Genomic DNA, 27,268 nt, shown 5'->3' on the forward strand with positions numbered 1-27,268 from the left:
TTTAAATGCTGATTAAGATGGAATGGAACTTATATAAAGTCTTCAACATATTCGCTTATGACACAATGGATAATTCTGTGTACAATTAAGTAAACAAAATGTTAAAATAATAAATTAAAAAGCTTAATTTCGAGTTAACAAATCAGGAAGTAATTTAAACAGGAAATTTGGAGTTTTTGAAGATTTTCAAACGAAATCTTTCATAAGATTAGTTATTGTCATGTCATTTTAGTGAACGATGAAGAATTGGAAAGTCAACAATGGCGGACGATATCGTTAATGAAAAGAGTTCGTTCGTGTTTGAGAACAATTTCGCAGAGGGGGAGGAGGAAGAGGATGGCGGCGTGGGTTACGTTAGTCAATTTGACGAAAAAGAGCAGAAGAACGGACATGTATCTTCTCAAATTCAAAGCGGAAAACATGACAACGTAAACGATGAAAGCAAAGTGACAAAGGATTTTTGCGAAAATCACAGAGATGGTAAAATATCTCCAGTAGAAATCAATGGTCAAGACAATGATTTCTGGAAATCTTTTTCCTCGCCTGGAGCAAGGCCGCCTGACATTCTAGTGAGCAGGGCGGAAGGCAAAAACAAAGTAGCAAGCTTACAAGAACCTGAAGTTCTTAACAACGAAACAGGGATGTCAGACAAAACTGGACAGGACCCGGATATATTCTTAGAGGAGAACAATACCTGGACATTGACTGAGCTTGATATGAAAGCTTTCAAGATGAAAAGGCGTAAGGGAAAACGTACGAATCCAGCACCTACAGACGTTTTACACGCTGATGTGGATGGGAAGGAATTCAAACTACCGAAGCTTAAAAGTAACTTTCTCTAAACAGGGTTTAATTTTTATGGTTCGACTACTGGACTTGTTGCTGTAGTTTTTTTGTATTTTTTCCTAACAATTTACTAGAATATCGAGCCGATTTCATTTTCTTTAAAAAATATATAAAATTACCCTAATATAACATTATGTAAGTTATGGTGTGGTAAAATAACTAGTTATATTAATAATAGTTAGTTTGGTATTTTTATTGCTAAATCCAAATTTTATAAGACAAATTCCAGAAATTCATACTTTCGTTTACAATTTTCAACATTTTACCCAAAATTGCACATTTTGCACCATGGATTTTCTATACTTTTTTCCACACACGGCAGATATCAAACAACACAGACATGCAAAAATCATTTCTGTGTATTTATTTTCCTTTATTTGAATTTCAGCCACAGGGTCACGGGACTATAACAATTATAAGATACTATTATTCCGTCAAACGCACTTAGTTTTACTTCCTCGTGAGGCCAAATGGTCTGCATCATTTTAAGTGTTTGTTGTTTACTATAATATATACATCATTAACATTAAACTGATTTATAACAATAATAAATTATATTTAGGGACTTAAAACATGATAAGAGCAATGCTAATAATAATCTGAGTTCTACCGAATTGAGAAATAACCAATACCTGGCTGAAAGTTTGGTTTGTTAAATAAACAAATATGATTATGTCCCCATTACAGTATAAATACGAATGGAACTAAAACATTACGATTTTTTTTCAGAAAGGAATATTCAAGGGAAAGGCAAGGCCAGTGCAAAACCTAATACGTTCCTAATGACGCCTTTCTCCATCGTGTCCAAATTAACCAAATCTTCAGCAACAATGGACATGATGTTAGAATCAGCGAAAAGTATGGGGCTTCCAACCTCTATGCCATGTATGCAGTGCTATGAAGAATACGGTCCAAAAGGCTTTATGAAAGGAGGGGCCGATGGTAAAGGAGAAAACCCTTTTTATGACTATGGGGATGAAGGCGCCGACAATGGAAGATGCAAAAGTAAGATATATGTCTTAAAGCTGCACTCTCACAGATTGACAAGCTTGACTATTTTATTTTGTCTCAGAATCAGCCGATTTTGGCACCAAAGCCTTCAATACAGTCATATAAGATACCTCACAAAAGAACAGATACCTCAGTTGTTTGGAAAACAGCCAAAATACCATTTTTTCCCTTAAAGTTTCAGTAACGCTTTTAGTCATAAAACACCAATTTGCGAGCGTAAATATGAAAAATAGCAAACTGATCTTTAGTCAGCAGTCTTATATCACTGGTTACCAGACATTAACGCAAACACAGTCTCATTCCTAAATAAAACATAAACTATGTCAGCACGGTCAACCTGTGAGAGTGCAGCTTTAAAGGAGTAAAACTATAGGTTTACACTTGATAGATGAAACATAGAAAAATAAAGGTTCATGTTTAAATCAAAAGATTTCAATGATAAAAAAAACAAAACAAACAACAACATATGAATTTTGTACAGACAATAAAGAATTAGTGGTATTTTGGCGCTTTTTTTACTTCGGAATTCGGGGTCACGTAGCTATTAATTGAAACCTCATTTATAAAGGCTGATATGTTTTGATCTGTATACAAATCATATGATGTTATGGAGTTTTATTTAGTTATAAATCATTACAATTATTATGTCTCCCCCTCTCTGGGGGAGACATATTGTTTTTGCCCTGTCCGTCAGTCCGGTAGTCCGGTAGTCCGGTAGTCCGTCAGTCCGTCAGTCCGTCCGTACGTCACACTTCGTTTCCGATCGATAACTGGAAAACCGCATGACCTAGGATCACCAAACTTGGTAGGGAGGTTGGTCATGAGGTGTAGAAGATCCCTATTGTTTTTGGGGTCACTAGGTCAAAGGTCAAGGTCGCGGCGACCCCCAATGTAAAACACATTTCCGCTCAATATCTTGAGAATGGTTTGACCTAGGTTCACCAAACTTGGTAGGGAGGTTGATCATGAGGTTTAGAAAACTCCTATATTTTGGGGGGTCACAAGGTCAAAGGTCAACGTCGCTGTGACCTCTAATGTAAAAAAATATTTCCGTGCAATATCAGGAGAATGCTTTGATCTAGTTTTATTATGCTATGTGAATGGAAAATTGTATATTTGATACAAGATGAAGCTGATATGCAAATGTAAATAATCTCGAACACTGATTCTCTCAATGTTTTCGTTATTTGATAAATAACAATAATGCAAATTGATAGCGTCAAAACCTTTCTTTTAAATGTTCTCTGGTCCACCTAACATTAGCCCCCCCCACCCCATCCCCACCCCCACCCCAACCCCCCACCCCCCAAAACAACAACAACAAAAAACAAAAAAAACAAACAAACAAAACATGAAAGAAAGAAAAACGTTTAGTTAGTGTTACAAAAGCAGGTAGGACTTTTTTTATTGGATTTTATTTACGTAAGAATGTCATTGTCATCATAAAGAAAAATGTTGTTAAAGTAATCTTCTGTATAAAGCTTGAAAGGTTTTAAACTACATGTTAAAACACACAATTAAAAACATTTATTTTCAATAAACTGACTATAAAAACGGTAGGGTCTGCTTCCATTCCATAGGTAGGGCTGGGTAACCCGAACCAAATGTATTTTTTTTGGCCTTATTTTGGCCATTATAAACCTTCCACTTTCTTTTTCCCTTTATCAACTGCTTAGTCCCGCTTTGCACAAAAAACAGACATTAGTCAAATACACTGTTCACATCACGCGATGTAATGGAAAACGGGTTTACGGAATATAATGAAGCAAGAAAAGTTATGATGGTCACCGAAACAAAAACATGAAACCGAGAAAGATTATTTACAACTCTATTAAAAAAACCTCGTAACAATAATAAAAGTGTTCACACCGAGCTTTATGTTTAAATCAGAAAATGAATTATTATTCCAATGCAAACTACATTAATACTGTATATAATTGGTTCGATTGTTACATATAAGTACGAAACGTGATCAAAAGAATCATTTTCATATATGTACAATTCTATACATGAATTAATTTTACATATATTATAAGCACATGTATCTATACGTTATACAATTCATTGTCTTGATTTTATTTTTTGTCTTCTTTTGAGATAATGCTTACAGACGTAGATAAATTAAAGTGACATTCTTATTATCAAAATAAATACATACACATGTATACCAAACGTAATTTTTGAGTGATAAACCTTTAACTACTTACTAAATGATGCATTAATGGAATATATTGATTACTGATAACACGATTGTAACCGTGTATTTAATAGCTGAAACCACACAAATATTAAATGATTGGTGAGTGCTAAAAGATTTACTGTGATCTCCTTTCGTCGCATAAGGTAGAAATAGAGTGTTTTCTGCACATTTCTTTCAAATTAAACTCGGAAACCTTCATCAGAACCATTGTTTTCGATATTTATTAATCTTTTTCGGTATATTTAAACAATTGTATTAATTGTGGTAAATCTTATTTGGGAATAAGAATGTCACTTTAACAGATAATGTAATGGTATGATCGACAAGCTGCGCCAGCTGTACGGCCGATCCATAGCCCATGTAGCCGCATGATTTCACCACGCGATGAGTATCACATTATTCAACTACTATACACTCGATGAAATTAACACAACATAGTCACTATTTAATGGTTAAACATTGTGTATACCAATGTCATATCCCTTTTTTATAGTCAGTGCTTATTATTACAAACTGTTCAGTTAAGAAGAGATTATAAGGACTGATATGTTTTTATCCTTTAGCAATGGAACTAAATGGGATAATTGAATTACACAATCTTAAATATTATATCAATTTTCAACATGCATTAAGCTTATGTAAAATGCTGAAGTACAGAAAATCAAAACAAGTTTATCGTTCACAAATGATGCTCACATACGAATAAATACAATACAATAACATTAAGCTAATCGATCATGTTTCCCGTTAAATTTATGTATGAAATGGGGGGGTATCAATTTCTGGAGAAGCCCGAAATGATATTGTCTAAGTTTCACGCGTTTAGACCGCAAATCTTGTCATCATGGGTGCATCTACCCCCATTTTGAATGTTGGAAATAAATATCAAGATTGTTTAGTAAACTAAAACATACAGTTGATTAATATCCAAATGATAATAGGTATCAACATAATGTGCTCGGTGCAGGTCAGGCACGGTCAATGAATGAATGAATGAATGTGACAAGATAATGTGCTCGGTGCAGGTCAGGCACGGTCAATGAATGAATGAATGAATGTGACAAGATAATGTGCTCGGTGCAGGTCAGGCACGGTCAATGAATGAATGAATGAATGTGACAAGATAATGTGCTCGGTGCAGGTCAGGCACGGTCAATGAATGAATGAATGAATGTGACAAGATAATGTGCTCGGTGCAGGTCAGGCACGGTCAATGAATGAATGAATGTATGTGACAAGATAATGTGCTCGGTGCAGGTCAGGCACGGTCAATGAATGAATGAATGAATGTGACAAGATAATGTGCTCGGTGCAGGTCAGGCACGGTCAATGAATGAAAGAATGAATGTGACAAGATAATGTGCTCGGTGCAGGTCAGGCACGGTCAATGAATGAATGAATGAATGTGACAAGATAACGTGCTCGGTGCAGGTCAGGCACGGTCAATGAATGAATGAATGAATGTGACAAGATAATGTGCTCGGTGCAGGTAAAGCACGGTCAATGAATGAATGAATGAATGAATGTATGTGACAACATAATGTGCTCGGTGCAGGTCAGGCACGGTCAATGAATGAATGAATGAATGTGACAAGATAATGTGCTCGGTGCAGGTAAAGCACGGTCAATGAATGAATGAATGAATGAATGAATGTGACAACATAATGTGCTCGGTGCAGGTAAAGCACAGTCAATGAATGAATCAATGAATGAATGAATGAATGTATGTGACAACATAATGTGCTCGGTGCAGGTAAAGCACAGTCAATGAATGAATGAATGAATGTGACAACATAATGTGCTCGGTGCAGGTCAAGCACGGTCAATGAATGAATGTATGTGACAGCATAATGTGCTCGTTGCAGGTAAAGCACAGTCAATGAATGAATGAATGTATGTGACAACATAATGTGCTCGGTGCAGGTAAAGCACGGTCAATGAATGAATGAATGAATGTGACAACATAATGTGCTCGGTGCAGGTCAAGCACGGTCAATGAATGAATGTATGTGACAACATAATGTGCTCGGTGCAGGTAAAGCACGGTCAATGAATGAATGAATGTGACAACATAATGTGCTCGGTGCAGGTAAAGCACGGTCAATGAATGAATGTATGTGACAACATAATGTGCTCGGTGCAGGTAAAGCACGGTCAATGAATGAATGAATGTGACAACATAATGTGCTCGGTGCAGGTAAAGCACAGTCAATGAATGAATGAATGTTACAACATAATGTGCTCGGTGCAGGTCAAGCACAGTCAATGAATGAATGAATGTTACAACATAATGTGCTCGTTGCAGGTAAAGCACGGTCAATGAATGAATGAATGTTACAACATAATGTGCTCGGTGCAGGTCAAGCACAGTCAATGAATGAATGAATGTTACAACATAATGTGCTCGGTGCAGGTAAAGCACGGTCAATGAATGAATGAATGTATGTGACAACATAATGTGCTCGGTGCAGGTAAAGCACAGTCAATGAATGAATGAATGTGACAACATAATGTGCTCGGTGCAGGTAAAGCACGGTCAATGAATGAATGTATGTGACAACATAATGTGCTCGGTGCAGGTAAAGCACAGTCAATGAATGAATGAATGTGACAACATAATGTGCTCGGTGCAGGTAAAGCACAGTCAATGAATGAATGTATGTGACAACATAATGTGCTCGGTGCAGGTCAAGCACGGTCAATGAATGAATGAATGAATGTGACAACATAATGTGCTCGGTGCAGGTAAAGCACAGTCAATGAATGAATGAATGTATGTGACAACATAATGTGCTCGGTGCAGGTCAAGCACGGTCAATGAATGAATGAATGTATGTGACAACATAATGTGCTCGGTGCAGGTAAAGCACGGTCAATGAATGAATGAATGTATGTGACAACATAATGTGCTCGGTGCAGGTAAGGCACGGTCAATGAGTGAATGAATGTATGTGACAACATAATGTGCTCGGTGCAGGTAAAGCACAGTCAATGAATGAATGAATGTGACAACATAATGTGCTCGGTGCAGGTAAAGCACAGTCAATGAATGAATGAATGAATGAATGTGACAACATAATGTGCTCGGTGCAGGTAAAGCACAGTCAATAAATGAATGAATGAATGAATGAACGAACGAACGAACGAACGAACGAACGAACGAACGAACGAACGAATGAATGAATGAATGTGACAACATACTGTGCTCGGTGCAGGTAAAGCACAGTCAATGAATGAATGAATGAGTGTGACAGCATAATGTGCTCGGTGCCGGTCAAGCACGGTCAATGAATGAATGAATGTGACAACATAATGTGCTCGGTGCAGGTCAAGCATGGTCAATGTATGAGGACTATGTTTTAGTAAGCAAAACATGTTTGATACCACCCTGAGTTCCGTTCACGCTTACTGTCGCTCCCGCTTGCAGTGTATGTTTTATGCTACAGCTAGCACCCGCAACACGGCATCTTTGCCACATTTAGTTACTGCGGTAAATAGGAACGTTCAGCGCCATCTCACGAAATGCTTAGTTCCAGGATATGGCCCCGGATGTCCTCTCTATATTGATGATTAGAATGCTACTTTAGATTGATATTATGTTTACGTATGAGTGATACACATCATTTATAGTTGTTGTTCTTTAAATTACGTCCAATACCTGCAATACCTAAGAGATCTATTTTTTATAAATAACTAAGAGATTAAATATGTTCTGCTGAATAAGAATCTTTGTCTTCCGGCCTGATGCATATGGGTTCCTTAAAAATTAACGGTGCTTAACTTCAAAGTCAGTGAATTATCTTATGATTAACGCGGCATACCTTTTCTATTTTTTGTATCAATTGTAGTTGAACTGAATTTTAAGAAAATGTATGACTGTCATACACGTGAAACGCTTGAAATGGCATTTTTGCAATCTGAAGTGTTGCTTGTTTGCTTTGAAATGTATAGAGACATTAATTAGTAGTGTGTACTCGGATATCAACAACAATGAGATATGAACAGTCTTATAAATGTGTATGTACTTATCCGCACTTATTATAGTCTTACAAGGATAATGCCCCTCACAAAGTAATGAGCGGTTGTTACATTGTTTGAATTACGAAATCTTCCGTGTCTTAAAGAGACTCGCTCATGTATACCGTTCTCACGATAATGAATCTGAAAAATCTTCTTATTTCAAGTTTGTGTGATTTTTTTTATCAAAAATCAAGTTTCCCGGTCATGCATCTGCAAACATTATTTTATAATAAGTTTACTCTATGATATCGAAATTGCAGAGAAAATAAAACAAAGTATAAACAATACATTGGTTTTAGTGGGGTGCGAACCGACACCGGTAAAGTCAAAAGAGTCATGAGAAAACTTATGCGATAACCACTTGGTCATAAGGACTTCTACAGCAATGATGGATATTTTGATCTTTTAACAATACATTGATAAATTGATAACCTCATGTGATAATGTAAATCAACCAATCACGCAACAATGAATCACTGGAACACTTAGTAACGCTGTTGAAAATTGTGGTCTTCGAAGACGATATTTTAGCAAATATCAACATTTGTTAAAGGGTTCCAGCTGCCAGTTTTAACACTCTTTATGATTTCCACACTTCATTTCGTAATAAAAAGTGCATATCTTCAAGCAAAATACAGACACAATATCTTAAAGCTGCACTCTCACAAATATACCGTTTTTACAACTTTTTTATTTTTTGTCTTGGAAGGAGCAAATTTGCGTAAATGTCTACAAACCAATGATAAAAGATTGCTGACAAAAAATAGATCGCATATTTTCATATTTAAGTTCAAACATTGATGTTTTGTGCATTTTTTCTTAAACCGTTAGCCATAAAACATTGATTTTCGAACGGAAATATGAAACTCAGCGATCTGATCTTTTGTCAGCGATCTTTAATCATTTGTTTGCAGTTATTTACGAAAAAAATTGCTCTTTCCAAGACAAAAAATAAAAAAAGTTGTAAAAACGGTATATCTGTGAGAGTGCAGCTTTAAAACGTACTTCAGTTATATCTCGGATTACCGCTCGACATAGTCATGTAACTCCTTAGCTTTCAATGTTTATATACTCATTCTTTGGTCGCTTCTTGTGATCGTTTTAAAATTATCGATCGTGAATATAGTTTCACCAGTTTCAGTTTTATTTAAAAAACTAGGCCCATATGGGCATCAGTTTTACAAACAAAATACCCAATGTATAAACATAAATGTTCATGATTAAGTAATATAAAACAGCAATAACAGTATATGGTAACAGCAAACCTTGAACACATGTATGCACAAATACATTGTATTTGTTAATCAAGGAAACATTATATACATTATAAAGTTATATTTTACCGTACTATAATGGAAAAGGAAGGTGTGAATATAGTACCACTTGCATTATTTTTCTCACAAAAATAGACAATTTAAGAAGGATATTATTGTCATTGTTTTTAAAAAGTTGTTGTAAATCTAAAAGCGGAGTTGCATTTTGGCAGCATTCTGTAAACCCTCTACGTAAGATAACACTTTTTTCTTTTCAAAGGCATTGTTTAAGATACCAGCGCCTAATTCTAAGCTTTATCGTCTTTAAGTGTACACAACCTTGATAAACCAGTAGACAATTCTATCTCGCACTAAGACCCAGTCAACTAAAACTGATATACGAGCCTGTATGTTTGCAGAATGCGGAGGTCGTGTTATGACACTCAAAGAAATGATCAAGACCATGACCGAACTACAGAAGGTCATGGAGGAGAAGAACTTTGAAATCCACGACGTTTATCCGGACGGAAACTGCTTTTTCACAGCCGTGGTTGATCAATTAAATGTTCAAGGAGAACGTGGTTTTGATGCAGATGAATTGAGACTAGCAGCCGTGCAGTTTCTTAGCGACAACCCGAATGCGGTTCGATTTTGATCATTATTTTAGTTTGTTCTTTGGAGATTGTCATTAACTCGATGTCGTCAGCGGCGGCCGTTTCGCCATATTCATGCATTAACATAAACCTTGGCCATAACCTAAACTGTTCATGATATTCACTTTTTTATTTGTAGACAGTACACATGATACAATTGAGAATGCAATTAAAACCATGTTCATCATATTAGCACAAAATATTTAATGGCATTGCCTAGAATTACATCATTGATATTCATGTTTAATCACTATTTTTATGTATTTTACAAACATACTAAACAGTAGGTAAAACGAAGTAAACATATACTAAGTAACAGAAAGCCTTGACAAACCAACCGCTATGGTCACTTTATACACCGATGCTACGTTTTGTTTGCAGGAAGGCGACACTCCGTTGTCCGACTTTCTCACCTATGAAACATGGGGCAAATACTTATCAAGAATGGCATGTGATGGCGAATGGGCGGATCATATCGTTATAACGTAAGTAGCGAACGAGCCCTTCTTAATCATTAAATTTTGACTTCAGGTCATCTAACTGTCTTAGAATACTACCTCATTGGCTAACACATTGTTAGCGTAAGATCTGACATCGGATGAGGGCAGTATGCGGACGCTAAAACACCCACGAAAGTTGAAATTCTTAATGATTAAGCCTAGTAAAAATTTACTTAAAGTTCGGTATTTTTTTTTAAATATTCCTTTTCTACTCATAAAAACTTTTCAACCGATACAAAACAACTATAAGGTCATCAACCGAAATTCACGTGAGTGTTCATCGAATAACGTGCATAGTAACAAGGACAACTTGCATATAGGGTGCAGGTCACAACCTTTGTTGTGTTTTGTCTCGGTCAGACGTGAAAACCGATCGCGTGTTTGCATCCGCTTTATTGCTCTTTTATAAGCTCATTAACGAACGACCCTTTCGTATTAATACTGTGGCATTTTGTTTCAGAGCTGTAGCAGAGGTTTTGAAAAAGACAATAATCATCTATGGAGGGATGACTGGTCAACAGAAAGCGGAAATATGCCCAAAGTCTGCAAAGGGTAAGCAAACTATTAAGACTAGGACGCAATTTCAGTCATTTCGTTTTTAGCTCACTGAGCACGCGGTCTATTTCCGGCGTCCGGTGTCCGTTAACGACAATTTCTTTAAACAACTTCTTCTCCTTAACCGCGTGGACAATTTTGATGAAACTTTTGATGAACACAGGATTTTTTCTTGAGTGGTTCCCTTTCAAAATTGTTCAAAGAAATAAATTCCATGCAGAACTCTGGTTGCCATGGGAACCGAAAAAAAACAACTTAAGCGTAAGACCTAGAGCTTAGGTATTCGGTGTAGAATATTCACTAGTGGTTCTCTACCAAGATTGTTCAAATATAGCCTATGGAGTCAAAGAAGACCACACCCTGGTCGTCACTTGTTTTAAATAAAGATATATAGGGAAATCTTAAAAATATTTTTGTCCGAAACAGATGGAACCAGACCCATGACAATTACTGTGTAGCATCATATAGTGGACTGTTCAAATAATGCCCTTAGAGTCAAAACTGTCCACGACCCGAGGTTCCGAAGTTTTCTAGATAAATTAGATAGGAAAATATTTGAAAATCGTCTTGTCTATCCCTTGATATTTGGTATGTAGCATCATAAAGCGGTCCCCATCGAGTTTGTTCAAATTATGCACCTGGAGTCAAAGCTGGCCCGACCCGTTTTTTCCACAGATGAGCATGTATAAGGCTATCGATGGCACCATTTAAAAATGCCGAACTTACATTTTTGTACTTTTTCAGGAGATACAAAGAACAATATAAAATGTCATATACAATGACATGTAGGTTCGGGTTTTTCTGCAACTTCTCCTGACCAGTAAACTCAATTTCTATTGGTTGTTAAGTCGGGTGTTTTCAGAAAAGGCGGCAAACTAAAATATGTTGAAATATGAAAACCCCGAAATACCAAAAAATGTCCGTTCGGCTTTTTTAAATGGTGCCATCGCTATGCTGGCCGATTTGTTTTGTTTCTTCGTCAATTCAGCATGGATTTGTTTGAACATTATAGCACAACGGTTTATCATTACATTAATAAACCTTTATGAAACGTAAAGAGACTTAATCAGAAACCTTATGACAGATACTTTACTCAGATTGACACATTAAGCAAGTTTGTTTAGTTTGTGATAACATTTAATATCATAACTGAGTTAAGTATAAGATGTTACATGTTATATCAATACAGTTAAAATGCTATTTTTCAACAGATGCACCTGCCTTGTATCTGGGTCATTTGGGAGAATCGCACTACGTAAGCTTAAGACCTAAAGGGAAAATAAACATAGGGGAGAAAAGTAAGTAATAGCTATGCGAAAAGTGTTCTTTTTTTGAAATATGTCAGTATTATTCTCTCTTTTGAGAGAGGTTTGATTATGTTTGAATAGGAGTAAGGTTATTTACATATTCTAGTTCAAACCTCCAGTAAATTTACATTTTACTGACCGTTCAAAGACGGTACCTAACAATCCTTGATAAACACCCCTAGTTTTATATATTATATATGTATTATGTTGTTTGTGGAGTTTTGTGTTGTAACGTTCCATGTTTCTGGTTTTTGTTTCTTTGTTTTTGTGTTATATGTCATTGGCGTTGACCTTGTGCCATAAATCGGGGTTTATGTTTAAACTTTCGACTACTGGACATGTTTCTGTAGTTGTTCATATAAATATTGATAATTGCAATGTTTTATTCGCTGGAAACCTTAGTAGACATTACTACATTTTCAAATGTTCTGTTTGTATTTGTTTTAATATAGGACAAACGCTTTATTTTAAGGTGATGACGAGGCCTCGTCTGTGGCAGATAGCGACACAAATTCAATAAGTATGAAGCATTTCCCTTTGAAACACGTCGATTTTATTTTCCGCTATATCATTCAAAATGGCTACGTTCAGTCAGATGTGGAATCAATCGCTAGTACTTGGCGTCCGTCATATGCCGATGAAGAAACGTTTACAGTAGATCTTGTAGGCTCATTTATTGCATGCATGGCTCCTTCAACCAACTCATTCACGGGAAGTTTAAGTAAGCAATGGCAATTAGATAAAATGCATGCAAACAATCCCAAAAGCAAGATTGTGCCGGTTCTTTATATTCCAAAAGATACCCGCGCATGTTTTAGTGAAAGCACAGCACAACACTCGGACCTGGTGGTTCATGGTGACATTTGCAAAGGACCTGTCAAACTTTCGCCGGTTCGATCAAAGAGATGGAAAGGCCAAACAGAGCACCAAGGTGGTAGAGCCTATTTAAAGCACATAGCAATAGGTTTGGACGTATTACCCCATTCTTTGTCCGCGGTCCGTATGTATTCAATGATGGCTGGCCGAAGCGCTTCATTACTGATGGCTTTTGCGATTGAATGGCCTTCGGTGGCTATAGACTGGGTTGACAGAAAACGAGAGAGTGGATTTCCAAATAAAAAGGTAGTGAGTTATTTAGTGCAAAACGGTTGCCACTTGATTCCTGCCTTTTCGGATTCTGCTTTCAACGAGATCGTAGACGATTTCATCGTCACAGAAAACTTCACGAACTGGACATTTACCTTTGCCAGTGCAGAAGAAAGTCTTTGTGAATACCTTCCAATTGAAAACAGGTCATGTTTTCTTCTGTTCAAAGCATTAGTAGATGCTACGTTTCAAGGCATTGCTTTACCAAACTCGATTCCAACTAGCGTGTTTTTTTACGCGTGCGAGGTTATCAAATCAAAGGAATGGGAAAACCACCCAGGACGATGCGTTTACATCCTCTTAAAAAACCTTCTGTTTGGATTTCAAAAGAAACGCATTCCCCATTACTTTATGCCGAGTAAAAATCTGCTGTTTCAAGTTCCTGACGAGACGATTGCCTCATGTTTTCAGAAACTGATGTACACGTTTGTCAACCCAATTGAGGCCATGCAGCGAGTTTTCGAAGTCTTGCAGTTAGATTCTTCAAGTTTGAAATCTACAATCGATGAGATTATTGTCGATATGGAATTATATGCAGAAAATGGCGATTTCAAACAATCGTTTACCAACACTTTATATCCTCTGTTAGCGTATTCAATCCAAAACATGATAGAGGGTAATAAATATGAGACGGCATGTAATGCTTTGTTGCAATTGGAAACAGATACAGAAGAAATATATGGACAAAAAATTGAAGTGAAGACCATCGTGCTGTCGGTAGTTGAACCATTTGATATCAGAACGCAGTGGTGTTTTGGTTTGTGCATTGACCTTTCGCTGGGAACGACTGTTACAAAGGAAATATGTGAAGATAAACCCTCACTGCATATCTCCGAAGTGTTCGGTCCAGATGCACCGAATTTTCTGCTTGACACACTTATTCCCGAACAGGCACGCGTAGACAATGGCGACCTTACATTCCCGAGCCGAATAACTACCATGCTTTTTACACTTCAATGTGACCAGACAATTGTAAAACTGCTGAAATACTACATAACAATATACGAGGAAAAGGCTGGCGATGCGATAGTTTTACCAGTCCCAGATGAAGAAACGCAATCTGTAATCATTCATGAATATTATCGAGGTCTTCCAAAGAATTTGGTTCCCTCTTCAAATTCGATGCTTATTGTTAGCGCGCTTACGAACTTGTTACAAAATTTGTACGTAACATTCTTCAACGCATGTGAATATTCAAATCAGATACAAGAATTTAAAGAATTCTTCCCAAAGTACAAGGCGCTGGTTGAACATTATGGTGTATCTGCAGCAAGTAAGCGAAACCTGAAGTTAATGGAATCAGCTCTTGAAGGAAAACAAAGTTCTCTGGACAATATGATGGGTATCTTGTTTTTCAAGTAAGAGGTTGAGGGGTTGCTCAACAGCATCAGCAGTTCAATACATGCTCATTGTTACGTACTGTGTATCACATGATTAACCTACACGGTGTATGTCGTGTAGGAGCTGTCAGTCAGCGAATTTAGTGTTGTAATGATATAACATTTTAAAATCCTATTGATATCCATTAGTGGGTTACTTTGAGCAAATAACATTAAAAGGGAACATTCTATCAAACATGATAATTGACGTCGGATTTGTTTATAATTTATATCTTATGTGTTTAATATGACTGAATGCATTTTTTGCCTGCACATGTTAAAATGTTTTGATATATTTTATTAATTTCTGGGGTCTGCATGCCCCCGAAGTTTAGCATTAAATAATCGGGCCCTCGGTCTGCCTGTCCGTCCGTCCGCCCTCAAGATTTCAGAACGATTTGGACCAGGAACAATAAACTAGGTACGTAGATTGGCCATACACAGCAGTGAACTATATTTATTTTGCGTCAAGTAGGTCAAATGTCAAGTTCATCTTCAGCTTAATAACGGTGTCCGAACAATAAAGGTAGAGCGATTCGACCCAGTGATTCCAAACTTTGTATGCATGTTGAACTTGACTAGCCGATGCTCCATTAATCTTTTGATTTCAGCCAAGGTCACGATGACTAGGTATTTTCCTCCAATGTGTTTAATACGGCACTATTTAAACGATGCATTTCTGGTCACTTAGGTCTTTTGTTTTCAGTTTGTGTTCTACTCTTCAGATTACATGGCAAACAATGAAAAACAATTTGGAAATATTCCTTTGTGTAGTTTAAACGAAGAGGACAATAATAAAGTTCATTCGATGAGGTTTGACAATTAAAAAAGAAGTTTAGATGACATGATATTTGTACAATTTTACACAGCAATTTTTGTTCTTTCTTTGTCAAATACAGGTATCATTAAATATAAATTCACAAAACAGTCAAGCTCCAATGAATTGAATGTCGCGCATGACATTTGTATTCATCCTAAAGGTCAAGGTCACATATGGAAACCAATGTTGAACAAATCTTCGTGTTTCAACCGTGATATTTCAACCCGATAAGGGGATTGAATCAACCATCACTGTTTTTTAAAGCACTTAGTTTAAACATATTTATTTTACAACGATTGTGAAACAAGTTATTACAACATTATATTATAATATATGTTTGCTTGAAATGTATTTTGTTTAGGTACATCATGAAAATATTTATAATTAACTATGTATTCATAAATATAATGTGCGTGTGTATTATGGTGTTTGTCATTTAATTTCATTTATTTTGGTACTTTGTTCATTGTTTATTTAAAAAAAAGATCATCCCGTGCAAGTTAAAAGGCAAATATTTTTTTACTATATTCTTTCCGGCGGTTTACAGAAATGTATCGGTAAAATGATAATTTCCTGATTATATATATAATGTGTCGTTTTTGCAAACAGCGTTAGCCATTTACTAAACAAACGCTGTTACCCTGAGTCCGCCAGCCAATCAAATAAAATAACAGGACCATGGAAACCATTCTAATTTTTTTATACGCGTCCCATACAAAACTCTCATTTTTACAATGTATCGTTTTGGCTTGAAATACTAAGCCAATTACAATGCCTATGAGCTTTTGAATATTCATAGGCAAGGCACAATCCATGCTAAAAAAATATATGGTGCATAACTCGGGTAGCACCGTGCAAACATGTATTTGCACTTGTCTCCCTTATTCACTTTCTCAATGACCTTTTTTAAAAAACAAAACTTCTAGTTTAGGTGAAATGTGTAATGTGCAATCAAGTGATTTTATTGATATTGCATACTCATCTTCTGATTTAACTAATTATCTACTCTTAGATGCAATAATGTACATCCGACCGTGCGTGCTCTTATTAGATATCGGTTTTAGTGTCCGAACCAATAACATGAAATATATATATTATGTAAAAGATATATCTGTCGGTGTCCTGCTGTTGGTTTTTTAAAGATAAAAACCGGTGATAAAAAAACAGTCGTTTACAAAAGACCAGTGTTCATTTTGATGAATGGGGTCAATTTTAACGGTCAATCAAATTTAAAAAAAAGATTTTCCGTACACCAAAAACACCTTCGTGTCTCCGGAATGCACCAGCTTCTTCTGCAAGCTTACTGGTTAGTTTCTTAATATGTAATGCCCGACCCGAGCTCTACCAACCTCGTACACCGGGTTTGAATAACGGATATTAGATGCACATAAATCCACCGACATTGGATTAACAAAATGCATCCCATTTCAGAGTCACAACTGGTCTTTGTGTACGTGTTAAACCATTGTGACCTCGGATTGAGACTACTTGTACAGTGTGTGTATACCACGTGATAAATTACGTCATATATGCTACGTCGGAAGGCAACAATGTGCTTAAAATGAAGTCTTAAATCAAAGAAAACTGTTGTTTCACAACACCATTTTAAATGAAACAAAGGGCAGTCTATGCCGCTTAAAGAGCCTCGCATTTGTTTTATTACCGAAATTGATAAAGTCATTAGTTTCATCAAACACTTCGACAAACCTGTTTCCAAAATAATGTTTTGACAGTGCTCCGTCAGACGGCCGTATTGCGAAACTGTATGGCAAAGTGTTTAAAGAATCTAAACTCTCAATCAAAATCTGGTAAAAGATCGAAGGCAGGGCTCCGTAAGCTGCGTAGACTGCGCTATGTTTCATTTAAAATGGTAAATAAAAAGTGAAGATATCTTTGTTTAAAGTTTTTTTTTCAAATAAAAACATTGCCTTCCTACGTAGCATTTATGACGCAATTTATCACGTGGTATACACACACTGTAGTACATGCAAGTAGTTAAGCAGATGAAGGAACCCTCGGGGTCTGGATTACAATTCTATCGAGTTACAAATCCACCACGAATTTGCTCTAAATGGGAATGATTCGCTACCCTGTTAAATTTTGAATTGCAAATAAGAAATACTAGCTATTTGCGACGGAGAATCTTTAATATTTTATCTAAGAACGTTGAGCCACAGATTAATTGAGCTCATGTATACATACCTATGCATTATTATTATTATTTTTTTAAAAGCACTTATTCATTTGTGATTAAATTTAAACAACATCAAAATTAGAACAAACATTTGATTAGCTTCAGCAGAGTTATTACCATTTAATAAGCAAAACAGTCTACATACGTTTCAATATATATTTATCCAAAAATGTAACCCCACTGTAATTTGTGCTGCATGGTTATAAGTAACTTGCACACGACAATTTTGGGTCAGTTTTTAAAGTTTTAAATACCCGATTATAGCTGGGGTGGTATACAATATTGGTCCTAATTGATGCAGCTAATAGGATTGCGCGATATAAGGAACTAACATATTAAGTAAATATTTACACCTTTACTTCCATTCCTTAAATGAACTGTCTTTCGTCAATTGCAGTGATAATCCGATGAACGCAACATCTTCGGACTCCACGCACTTTGACCAGCCCAATTGCGTTCATACCCCGATAATGACACCAACCCCGCATTCATTCCTTAAATAAATTCAATGAAGCATTACCATGGGATTGGCCAAGTTTAATATTGAATATAACCCTTGATCAGTTTTTTTCAACGAGGGTCATTTTTTCTACGCGACGAAGAGTCATTAATTAACGGACGAGTTTTCAACGCTAAGAAATAATACTTTATCCGTTAAAAAGAACCCCTGGGGTCAATATTCAACGGGGTCATAGTTTAATGTTTCACGACATAGTGTAAACTCGTAGCAAGCAGTCGAAATTCGTATTCTTGTGAACAAAGACCTATAACTCTTGATGTCCAAATAATTATACAACGCATATACAATTCATCTGAATACAGTTTGCCGCGTTGTTTAATTTCGGCAATGTCAGAGCTTTAAAAATGCAGCATTCCTATAAGTCAACGTGGTTTTATTTTCTTTACTGTGTTCGTGTTTGTCCCCGTGGTAATTTGAACAGATGACAAGTATTTTAAAGTTTATAACTAAAGTACTGATTAATTAGGAGACTTATATTGGCCGATTTAGCTGATATATTTTGTCCGCAGTATTGGCCTTCGATCAAGCCAATACTGTTGACCTCGGACAAATTACTCGACTTATATTGAATAAACTAATTAATAACATTTTGATGTAATAATAATATATTTTTTTACAATTCAAAGACAATGCCATAACAAATATAAACAAATATGTCAAACACTGTTTGTAGATATAAGTGTAAATATATGTTACATGCTTAGTCTAATGTGTCTTTTGTACAGCTGTCGGTTTATCTGTTACACGTTTAGTTCTTACTCTGTCGCTGAACATCTTATTGATATTTATAAACATTTTACGAACACCGCGGTATGAAAAGTACAAATAGGAAGTATAACCTGTTCCGATGTCAGCGTTCATAATAAATACCATTTTCGAAAGTGATATGGCGAATAACTCAGGTAACCTTTTGCAAAACGTATTTCCAGCTAATTCGCTTTGCCACTTTATGAATACATGTAGCTTTACTTTTTAATTTCCAGGTAGTTATATTGGGCAATCCAGGGATGTTTTTGATTTTGAATTTGATGACATATTTATTAAAAATTAACACTTATTGGCATTGGAACAAATGAGCGGCATGCGACTTTTGGCGCGCTGACACAAAGAAACGTCATGTACTGGGTAGAAGTACTTTAAAAAGTCCAATATTTATTAATTCGTCGCTTGTTTAAGGTTCAAAACAGCACGGTAGTAGCACATAAAATCACACATTACGTGCAGAGTTTGTCAGAAATAACTGACCCTTACAAAAAATAGATCGCAGATTTTCATATTTCCGTTCATAAATGAATGTTTTATGGCTTAAATCGTTACTAATCTGCGATCTATTTTTTGTCAGCAGTCTTATATAACTGGTTTCCATGCATTTTCGCAAAAATTGGCTCGTTCCAAGACAAAAAACGTTCAATCTGTGAGACTGCAGCTTTAATGAGTGGTTTGGTAACGGTCATATTATCGCGTCGAAAACGTGTTGGTGATGGAAAGCATCCTTCGGGCATATATTTGTACGGAGGAGTATGCTTTGCACAAGATTCAACCCCAGTTATATTAATGTTAGAAACTGTAAACCTGTGTCTCTTATTAGTTATTTAGGACTTAGAAACTGTAAACCTGTGTCTCTTATTAGTTATTTAGGACTTAGAAACTGTAAACCTGTGTCTCTTATTAGTTATTTAGGACTTAGAAACTGTAAACCTGTGTCTCTTATTAGTTATTTAGGACTTAGAAACTGTAAACCTGTGTCTCTTATTAGTTATTTAGGACTTAGAAACTGTAAACCTGTGTCTCTTATTAGTTATTTAGGACTTAGAAACTGTAAACCTGTGTCTCTTATTAGTTATTTAGGACTTAGAAACTGTAAACCTGTGTCTCTTATTAGTTATTTAGGACTTAGAAACTGAACCTTTCTTCATTTGTGTTTGTTTCTTCTCAAATTATCTATTTTGTATGCCAATAACCAATAACCATGGCAATTGTACATTGCTTGTTATGTATTCACAATTTAATACCATCCCAGCTGATATATTTCAAGGATTTTCCGATGCTATTGGCGTTGCCAGTGTTGCACTTGCCATGGCTGTCCAGGAATAGTTTCAATCCCACAGAGACTCTAAAATCATGTTCATGTTTGATACTTGCTCGTGTGCCCTCAAAAGCTCTAGGTTATTAGCAATAATTTCAATTTACTACTCAATACTCATCAAACATTCTAATAGGCTATTGTTTTTTCAAAGGGTGATGTCTGATACGGAAATAAGGAGAATTCCTTTCTTTCCCAATCGGGCAGTTTCTTTCACCGATGTATATAGGTCCATGCTGGCCGTTTTTGTTTTGTTTCTTCGTTAATTCGGCATGGATTTGTCTGGATACAACTGTTTATCATGATGTCAATATTTATTCATATGCCATATGAATCATAATCAGATATTTGTTGACAGATACTCTACTCTACTCTACTTTACACTCATCGACACATTGAAAGTCACGTTTTTTACCAGGTTTTCACATAATCAAACCTGATTATTGGAATCACGTACGTGTTGTTCGGGCGGGTGGACGGCCATCATTAAAATCACCTATGAAAATGGAGAACTTCAGTTAGAGTTAACATACTGTGACAAAACTTTGTAAATAGGAAGCGTTTATGAAGCTCGTTCATGGGATTGAGTTTGGGGATCCTAGGGTCAAGGTAAAGGTCACTGTTGCTGAAAATAGAAAAACGGTTGAAACTGAATATCTTCCGTTATGTTTAACATATTGTCACCAAACTTGGTACGTTGGAATAGTTTATTACGACCTTTCAAGGGATTACATTTGGGGTCCTGATGGTCAATGGTATGTTACTTAAATAGAAAAACAGTTGAAACAGAATATCTTAAGTAACATTTAACGTATTATAACTAAACAACGTAGCTATTCGTAAATTGAAAATACTTTTTTTAGTTTGTCATATTATTAGGAAATATTTATTCCAACAGATCTATAGAAATGCTATGTGACATGAAAGATGGTTCATCTTGAAAAACAAGTAAAACTTGAAAACCTGTGTATATTTGTCCTTATCTTGCACTTGCATTTTAGATGATACAATATAGATGAATTGATTAAGAATTCCACCACCTGTATGCTTCAATACAGTTGTGTAGCCAGAAGAACATTTGGCCCTCTTCATAACACAAGTTCTTCTGTCATTCATTGAAAACCTTGTTTCGTCGCTTTGCGGCATTTCTTGTTTTAGTTTGTTATGGGAATTTTAAAAGGGACACAATATAAGTTGATGCAATTTTTTATTTAAATGCATTTTCGTGTTTAACTCTTTTGACGTTAATAAAAACACAACAAAAAAGCATATGATTTGTGTACGAAAAAAAAAATGCAGCCATATTGTGGCGCATGTTAACTGGGACATTTGTTGTCAGGTAGCTATAAGTTATTTTGTTTGTTAAAGGTTAATTGTTTGTAGCATCAACATATATAGTGCGCCTTTAAAGTCATCATTGGGTATGTACACAATGTTACATATATTTATATATTGTTTCCACAGGTGCACCTGCCTTGTACTTGGGTCATTCGGGAGAATCGAACTACGTAAGCACAAGACTTAAAGGGAAAATAAACAAATGGGAGAAAAGTAAGTAATAGCTATGCAAATAGCGTTTATCGACTATTTGTCTGTGGTCTTCTTGCTTTAAATGTTAAATTATTGCAGCTGTGTGAAGTTGGCTAAACATACGACATTGGACATTGGACATTCAAGATCGAATGTTGTGCTGGCACGACATTGGACATTGGACATTCAAAATTGAAAGTCGTGCTGTCACAACATTGGATATTGGACATTCAAAAATGAATGTCGTGCCAGCACGACATTGGACATTGAACATTGCACGACATTCATTTTTGAAATCCCAATGTCCAATGTCCAATGTCGTGCTGGCACGACATTCATTTTTGAATGTCCAATGTCCAATGTCGTGCCAGCACGACATTCAATTCTGAATGTTCAATGTCCTATGTCGTGCTAGCACGACATTCATTTTTGAATGTCCAATGTCCAATGTCGTGCTAGCACGACTTTCACTTTTGAATATCCAATGTCCAATGTCGTGCCAGCACAACATTCGATGTTGAATGTCCAATGTCCAATGTCGTGCTATTACGACATTCATTTTTGAAATACCAATGTCCAATGTCGTGCCAGCACAACATTCGATTTTGAATGTCCAATGTCCAATGTCGTGCCAGCACAACATTCGATGTTGAAAGTCCAATGTCCAATGTCGTGCTAGCACGACATTCATATTGAAATACCAATGTCCAATGTCCAATGTCGTGACAGCACTACATTCGATTTTGAATGTCCAATTTCCAATGTCGTACTAGCACGACATTCATTTTTGAATGTCCAATGTCGTGCTAGCACGACTTTCATTTTTGTAATCCCAATGTCCAATGTCCAATGTCGTGCTGGCACGACATTCATTTTTGAATGTCCAATGCCCAATGTCGTGCTATCACGACTTTCACTTTTGAATATCCAATGTCCAATATCGTGCCAGCACGACATTCATTTTTGAAATCCCAATGTCCAATGTCCAATGTCGTGCTGGCACTACATTCATTTTTGAATGTCCAATGTCCAATGTCGTGCTAGCACGACTTTCACTTTTGAATATCCAATGTCCAATGTCGTGCCAGCACAACATTCGATGTTGAATGTCCAATGTCCAATGTCGTGCTAGTACGACATTCATTTTTGAAATACCAATGTCCAATGTCGTGCCAGCACAACATTCGATTTTGAATGTCCAATGTCCAATGTCGTGCCAGCACAACATTCGATGTTGAAAGTCCAATGTCCAATGTCGTGCTAGCACGACATTCATTTTTGAAATACCAATGTCCAATGTCCAATGTCGTGACAGCACTACATTCGATTTTGAATGTCCAATTTCCAATGTCGTACTAGCACGACATTCATTTTTGAATGTCCAATGTCGTGCTAGCACGACTTTCATTTTTATAATCCCAATGTCCAATGTCCAATGTCGTGCTGGCACGACATTCATTTTTGAATGTCCAATGCCCAATGTCGTGCTAGCACGACTTTCACTTTTGAATATCCAATGTCCAATGTCGTGCCAGCACGACATTCATTTTTGAAATCCCAATGTCCAATGTCGTGCTGGCACGACATTCATTTTTGAATGTCCAATGTCCAATGTCGTGCCAGCACGACTTTCAATTTTAATGTCCAATGTCCAATGTCGTGCCAGCACAACATTTGATTTCGAATGTCCAATGTCCAATGTCGTGTCAGCTCAACATTCGATCTTAAATGTCCAATGTCCAATGTCGTATGTTAAGCTAACTTCACACAGCTAATTATTGCAATGATTTATTAACTGTAAACCTGAGAAGATTCCCACTGTTCTGTTGTAACTGCTTTTTGTATATTGCAAACGTTTTTTAAGGTGATGACGGGGCCTCGAAGGTGGCAGACAGCGATCAAATTATAAGAAGTATGAAACATTCCCCTTTGAAGCACATCAATTTCATTTTCCGCTATATCATTCAAAATGGCTACGTTCAGTCAGATGCGGAATCAATCGCCAAAATCTGGCGCCCAACATACGCCGATCAAGAAACGTTCAAACTAGATATCGTAGGATCATTTATTGTATACATGGCGCCTTCCTCCAGCTCATTCACGGAAATTTTAAGTAAGCAGCGGCAATTAGATAGTCTTCATCCCAACGCTCCGACAAGCAAGATAGTGCCGCTTCTTTACATTCCAAAAGATACCCACGCATGTTTTAGTGCAAGCACAGCACAACACTCGGACCTGGTGGTTCATGGTGACATTTGCAAAGGACCTATCAAACTTTCTCCGGTTCGATCAAAGAGATGGAAAGGCCAAATAGAGCACCAAGGTGGTAAAGCCTATTTACAGCACATAGAAATAGATTTGGACGTATTACCCCCTTATTTGTCCATGGCCTGTACGCATGCAATGAGCGCTGGTCGATGCGCTTCATTACTGATGGCTTTTGCGATTGAATGGCCTGCGGAGTCTATGGAATGGATTAACAGAAAACGAGAGAGTGGATTTCCAAATAAAACGTTAGTGAACCATATTGTAAGAAACGGTTGCCACTTGATTCCTGCGTTTTCGGATTCAGCTTTAAACGAGATCATAGACGATTATATCGTCAAAGAAAACTTCACGAACTGGACATTTACCTTTGCCAGTGCAGAAAAAAATCTTTGTGAATACCTACCAACTGAAAACAGGACATGTTTTCTTCTGTTCAAAGCATTTGTAGAAGTTACGTTTCAAGGCATTGCTTTACCAAACTCGATCCCGACTAGCGTATTTCTTTACGCGTGCGAGGTAATGAAATCAAGGGATTGGGAAAACCAACCAGGACGGTCCGTGTACATACTCCTGAAAAAGCTTCTGTTTGGATTTCAAAGGAAATGCATACCCCACTACTTTATGCCGAGTAAGAATCTTCTGTTTCAAGTTCCTGACGAGACGATTGCCTCATGTTTTCAGAAACTGATGTACACGTTTGTCAACCCAATTGAGGCCATGCAGCGATTATTCAAATTCTTGCAGTTAGATTCTTCAAGTTTGAAATCTACCATTGAAGAGATTATCATTGATATGGAATTATTTGCAGAAAATGGCGATTTCAAACATTCGTTCACCAACATTTTGTATCCTCTGTTAGCTTTTTCAATCCAAAGCATGATACAGCGAAGGACATATGTGACGGCATGTGAAGCTTTGTTACAATTGCAAACAGATGTGGAAGAAACATATGGTCACGGGTGTGAAATGAGCAGCATCATACTGCAGTTGATTGAATCTACTGATATTAGAACGCAATGGTGTTTTGGATTGTGTATTGATATCTCGCTTGGAACCACTATCACAAAGACAATATGTGAAGGCAAACCCGCGATACATATCAGCGAAGTGTTCGGCCCAGATGCACCGAACGTTTTGCTTGACACACTAATTCCCGAACAGGCACGCGTAGACAATGGCGACCTTACCTTCCCGGTCAGAATTGTTGACGTGCTTTTAGATCTTCAGAATTACCAGGCGATTGTAAAATTGCTGAAATACTACATCACAATATACGAGACAAAGGCTGGCGATTCCAATTGTTTGCCTGTCGCTGATTATGAAACGCAATCTGCAATCATTCATCAATCTCATGGAGGTCTTTCGACGCATTTTCCAATTAAGATTGATGTATTTGGCGCCCTAACTTCATTGCTAGAATATTTGTACGTCAAACTCTTCAACGCCTGTCTATATTCAAAGCAGGTACAAGAATTTAGAGTATTTTTCCCCAAGTACAAGGCGCTGGTTGAAAATGCTGGTTTAACTTCATTAAGTAAGAGAAACCTGGAAGTCATGGAAACAGCTCTGGAAGGAAGACAAAGACCGCCTGACAGCATGATGCGTATGTTCTTTCCCCAGTAAAAGAGGTTGAGGGGTTGCCAACAGTGTCTGCGGTTCATGAAATGCTCGTCATCAGTAACTTACCAATTCTTTAGAGCAGCATATGTTTACACATTATATCGCATGATTAGCCTACACATGGTAGGTTTCGTGGGAGAGTTTTCTATCTGCGAATTTTGTGCTGTATTGATATTACATTTTAAGAAACCAAAGGAGAACCAAAATGGGGCTATCATAAGATAGAGAGATAAATACGGACGAGAGTATCCATCATGAGCCAGAAATGTTAACATGCATGGTTAGGGTTTGAGAGAAAATTGATTGTTTATGCATGATTACTTTGTACGGGAGTTTGGCTGACGTGTTACTTGTTCATCGTCTATATGCAATGTGTTTGATTAGACTAAGTGCATTGTATTGCCTGCTTTCGTTTGAATGTGTTTTATATACTAGAAGAGTACTTTTTCGCAATGATCACCGTTGACAAACAGTGACGATGTCACCCACCAATAAGGAAAACTAAGCAAAATTTAGCTATGCAATATTTTAAATGTTATTTTTTTCTGAAAATTAATTGAAAATGGATTGGGTTCAGTGACCTCAAACTTCGTAACCATGTTTGTGACGACTAGCAGATGACCCCTAGTTATATTTTATTAGAGTAAGTCGGGGTCACGGTGACCTTGAGCTGTAAAACGTCTCTGGAAACAGGTTATTTTTCACATGTTTATCTAAAATTGAAATGGACGACTCATATTATGCATGTCTGGTCAATAAGGCTGTTGTTTTGTTGTTGTTGTTGACATGCACGGTGTTGTTTGTGGAGTTTTGTGCTGTTGTACCATGTTTCTTGTTTGAGATTTTTTTGTGTTCTATATCTTTGGCGTTTATCCTGTGCCATTAAACGGGGTTTATTTTTAAACTGTTGGCTACTGAGCTTGTTTCTGTAGTTTTTTCATATAAATATTGAAATCGATTTTCACTTTAAGCTTATTTTCTCTTTTTCAGATTGCATTGAAAACAACATTAAAGCTTTTTATAGAATCTTTGCCTTTTCATAGTTTGAAGCATTTATGCCTTTGATTTGGTTTTACAATTCTATGGGGTTTTTTTATTATTATTGCTCAAGATTCAATGACTTAATGTTTGTACAAATCGTAGTTCACAGCATTATTTGTTCATCCTTTGCTAATATTAATACAAATTAACATTGGTTTTAATTTGTATGTATCTTAAAGGTCAAGGTCACAATTTGAAGTCAATGTCGGGCAAAACATCGTATCTCAGTCATGACGTTTAACATGACGTTTAACATGATAACCGGAATTGAAGCAATCTCAACAGTAATGTAGAGCACCTCTTGGTTGCATACGTTGAGATA

At 36.6% G+C, this 27,268-nt stretch overlaps 1 protein-coding gene across 1 annotated transcript; it reads left to right on the forward strand.

The window, feature by feature from the left end:
- Window positions 1–27,268, forward strand: LOC128234319 (uncharacterized). Its single transcript, XM_052948494.1, has 10 exons — window positions 1–89; window positions 233–828; window positions 1,576–1,851; window positions 9,750–9,973; window positions 10,365–10,468; window positions 10,944–11,035; window positions 12,250–12,336; window positions 12,818–12,865; window positions 21,952–22,038; window positions 23,882–27,268. Exons 2-10 carry the CDS (start codon window positions 261–263, stop codon window positions 25,906–25,908), a joined length of 3,513 nt encoding a protein of 1,170 aa, XP_052804454.1. The 5' UTR covers window positions 1–89; window positions 233–260; the 3' UTR covers window positions 25,909–27,268.

The sequence above is a fragment of the Mya arenaria genome, chromosome 5 (assembly GCF_026914265.1).
Source record: "Mya arenaria isolate MELC-2E11 chromosome 5, ASM2691426v1".
In the NCBI taxonomy this organism is placed as follows: Eukaryota; Metazoa; Mollusca; class Bivalvia; order Myida; family Myidae; genus Mya; species Mya arenaria.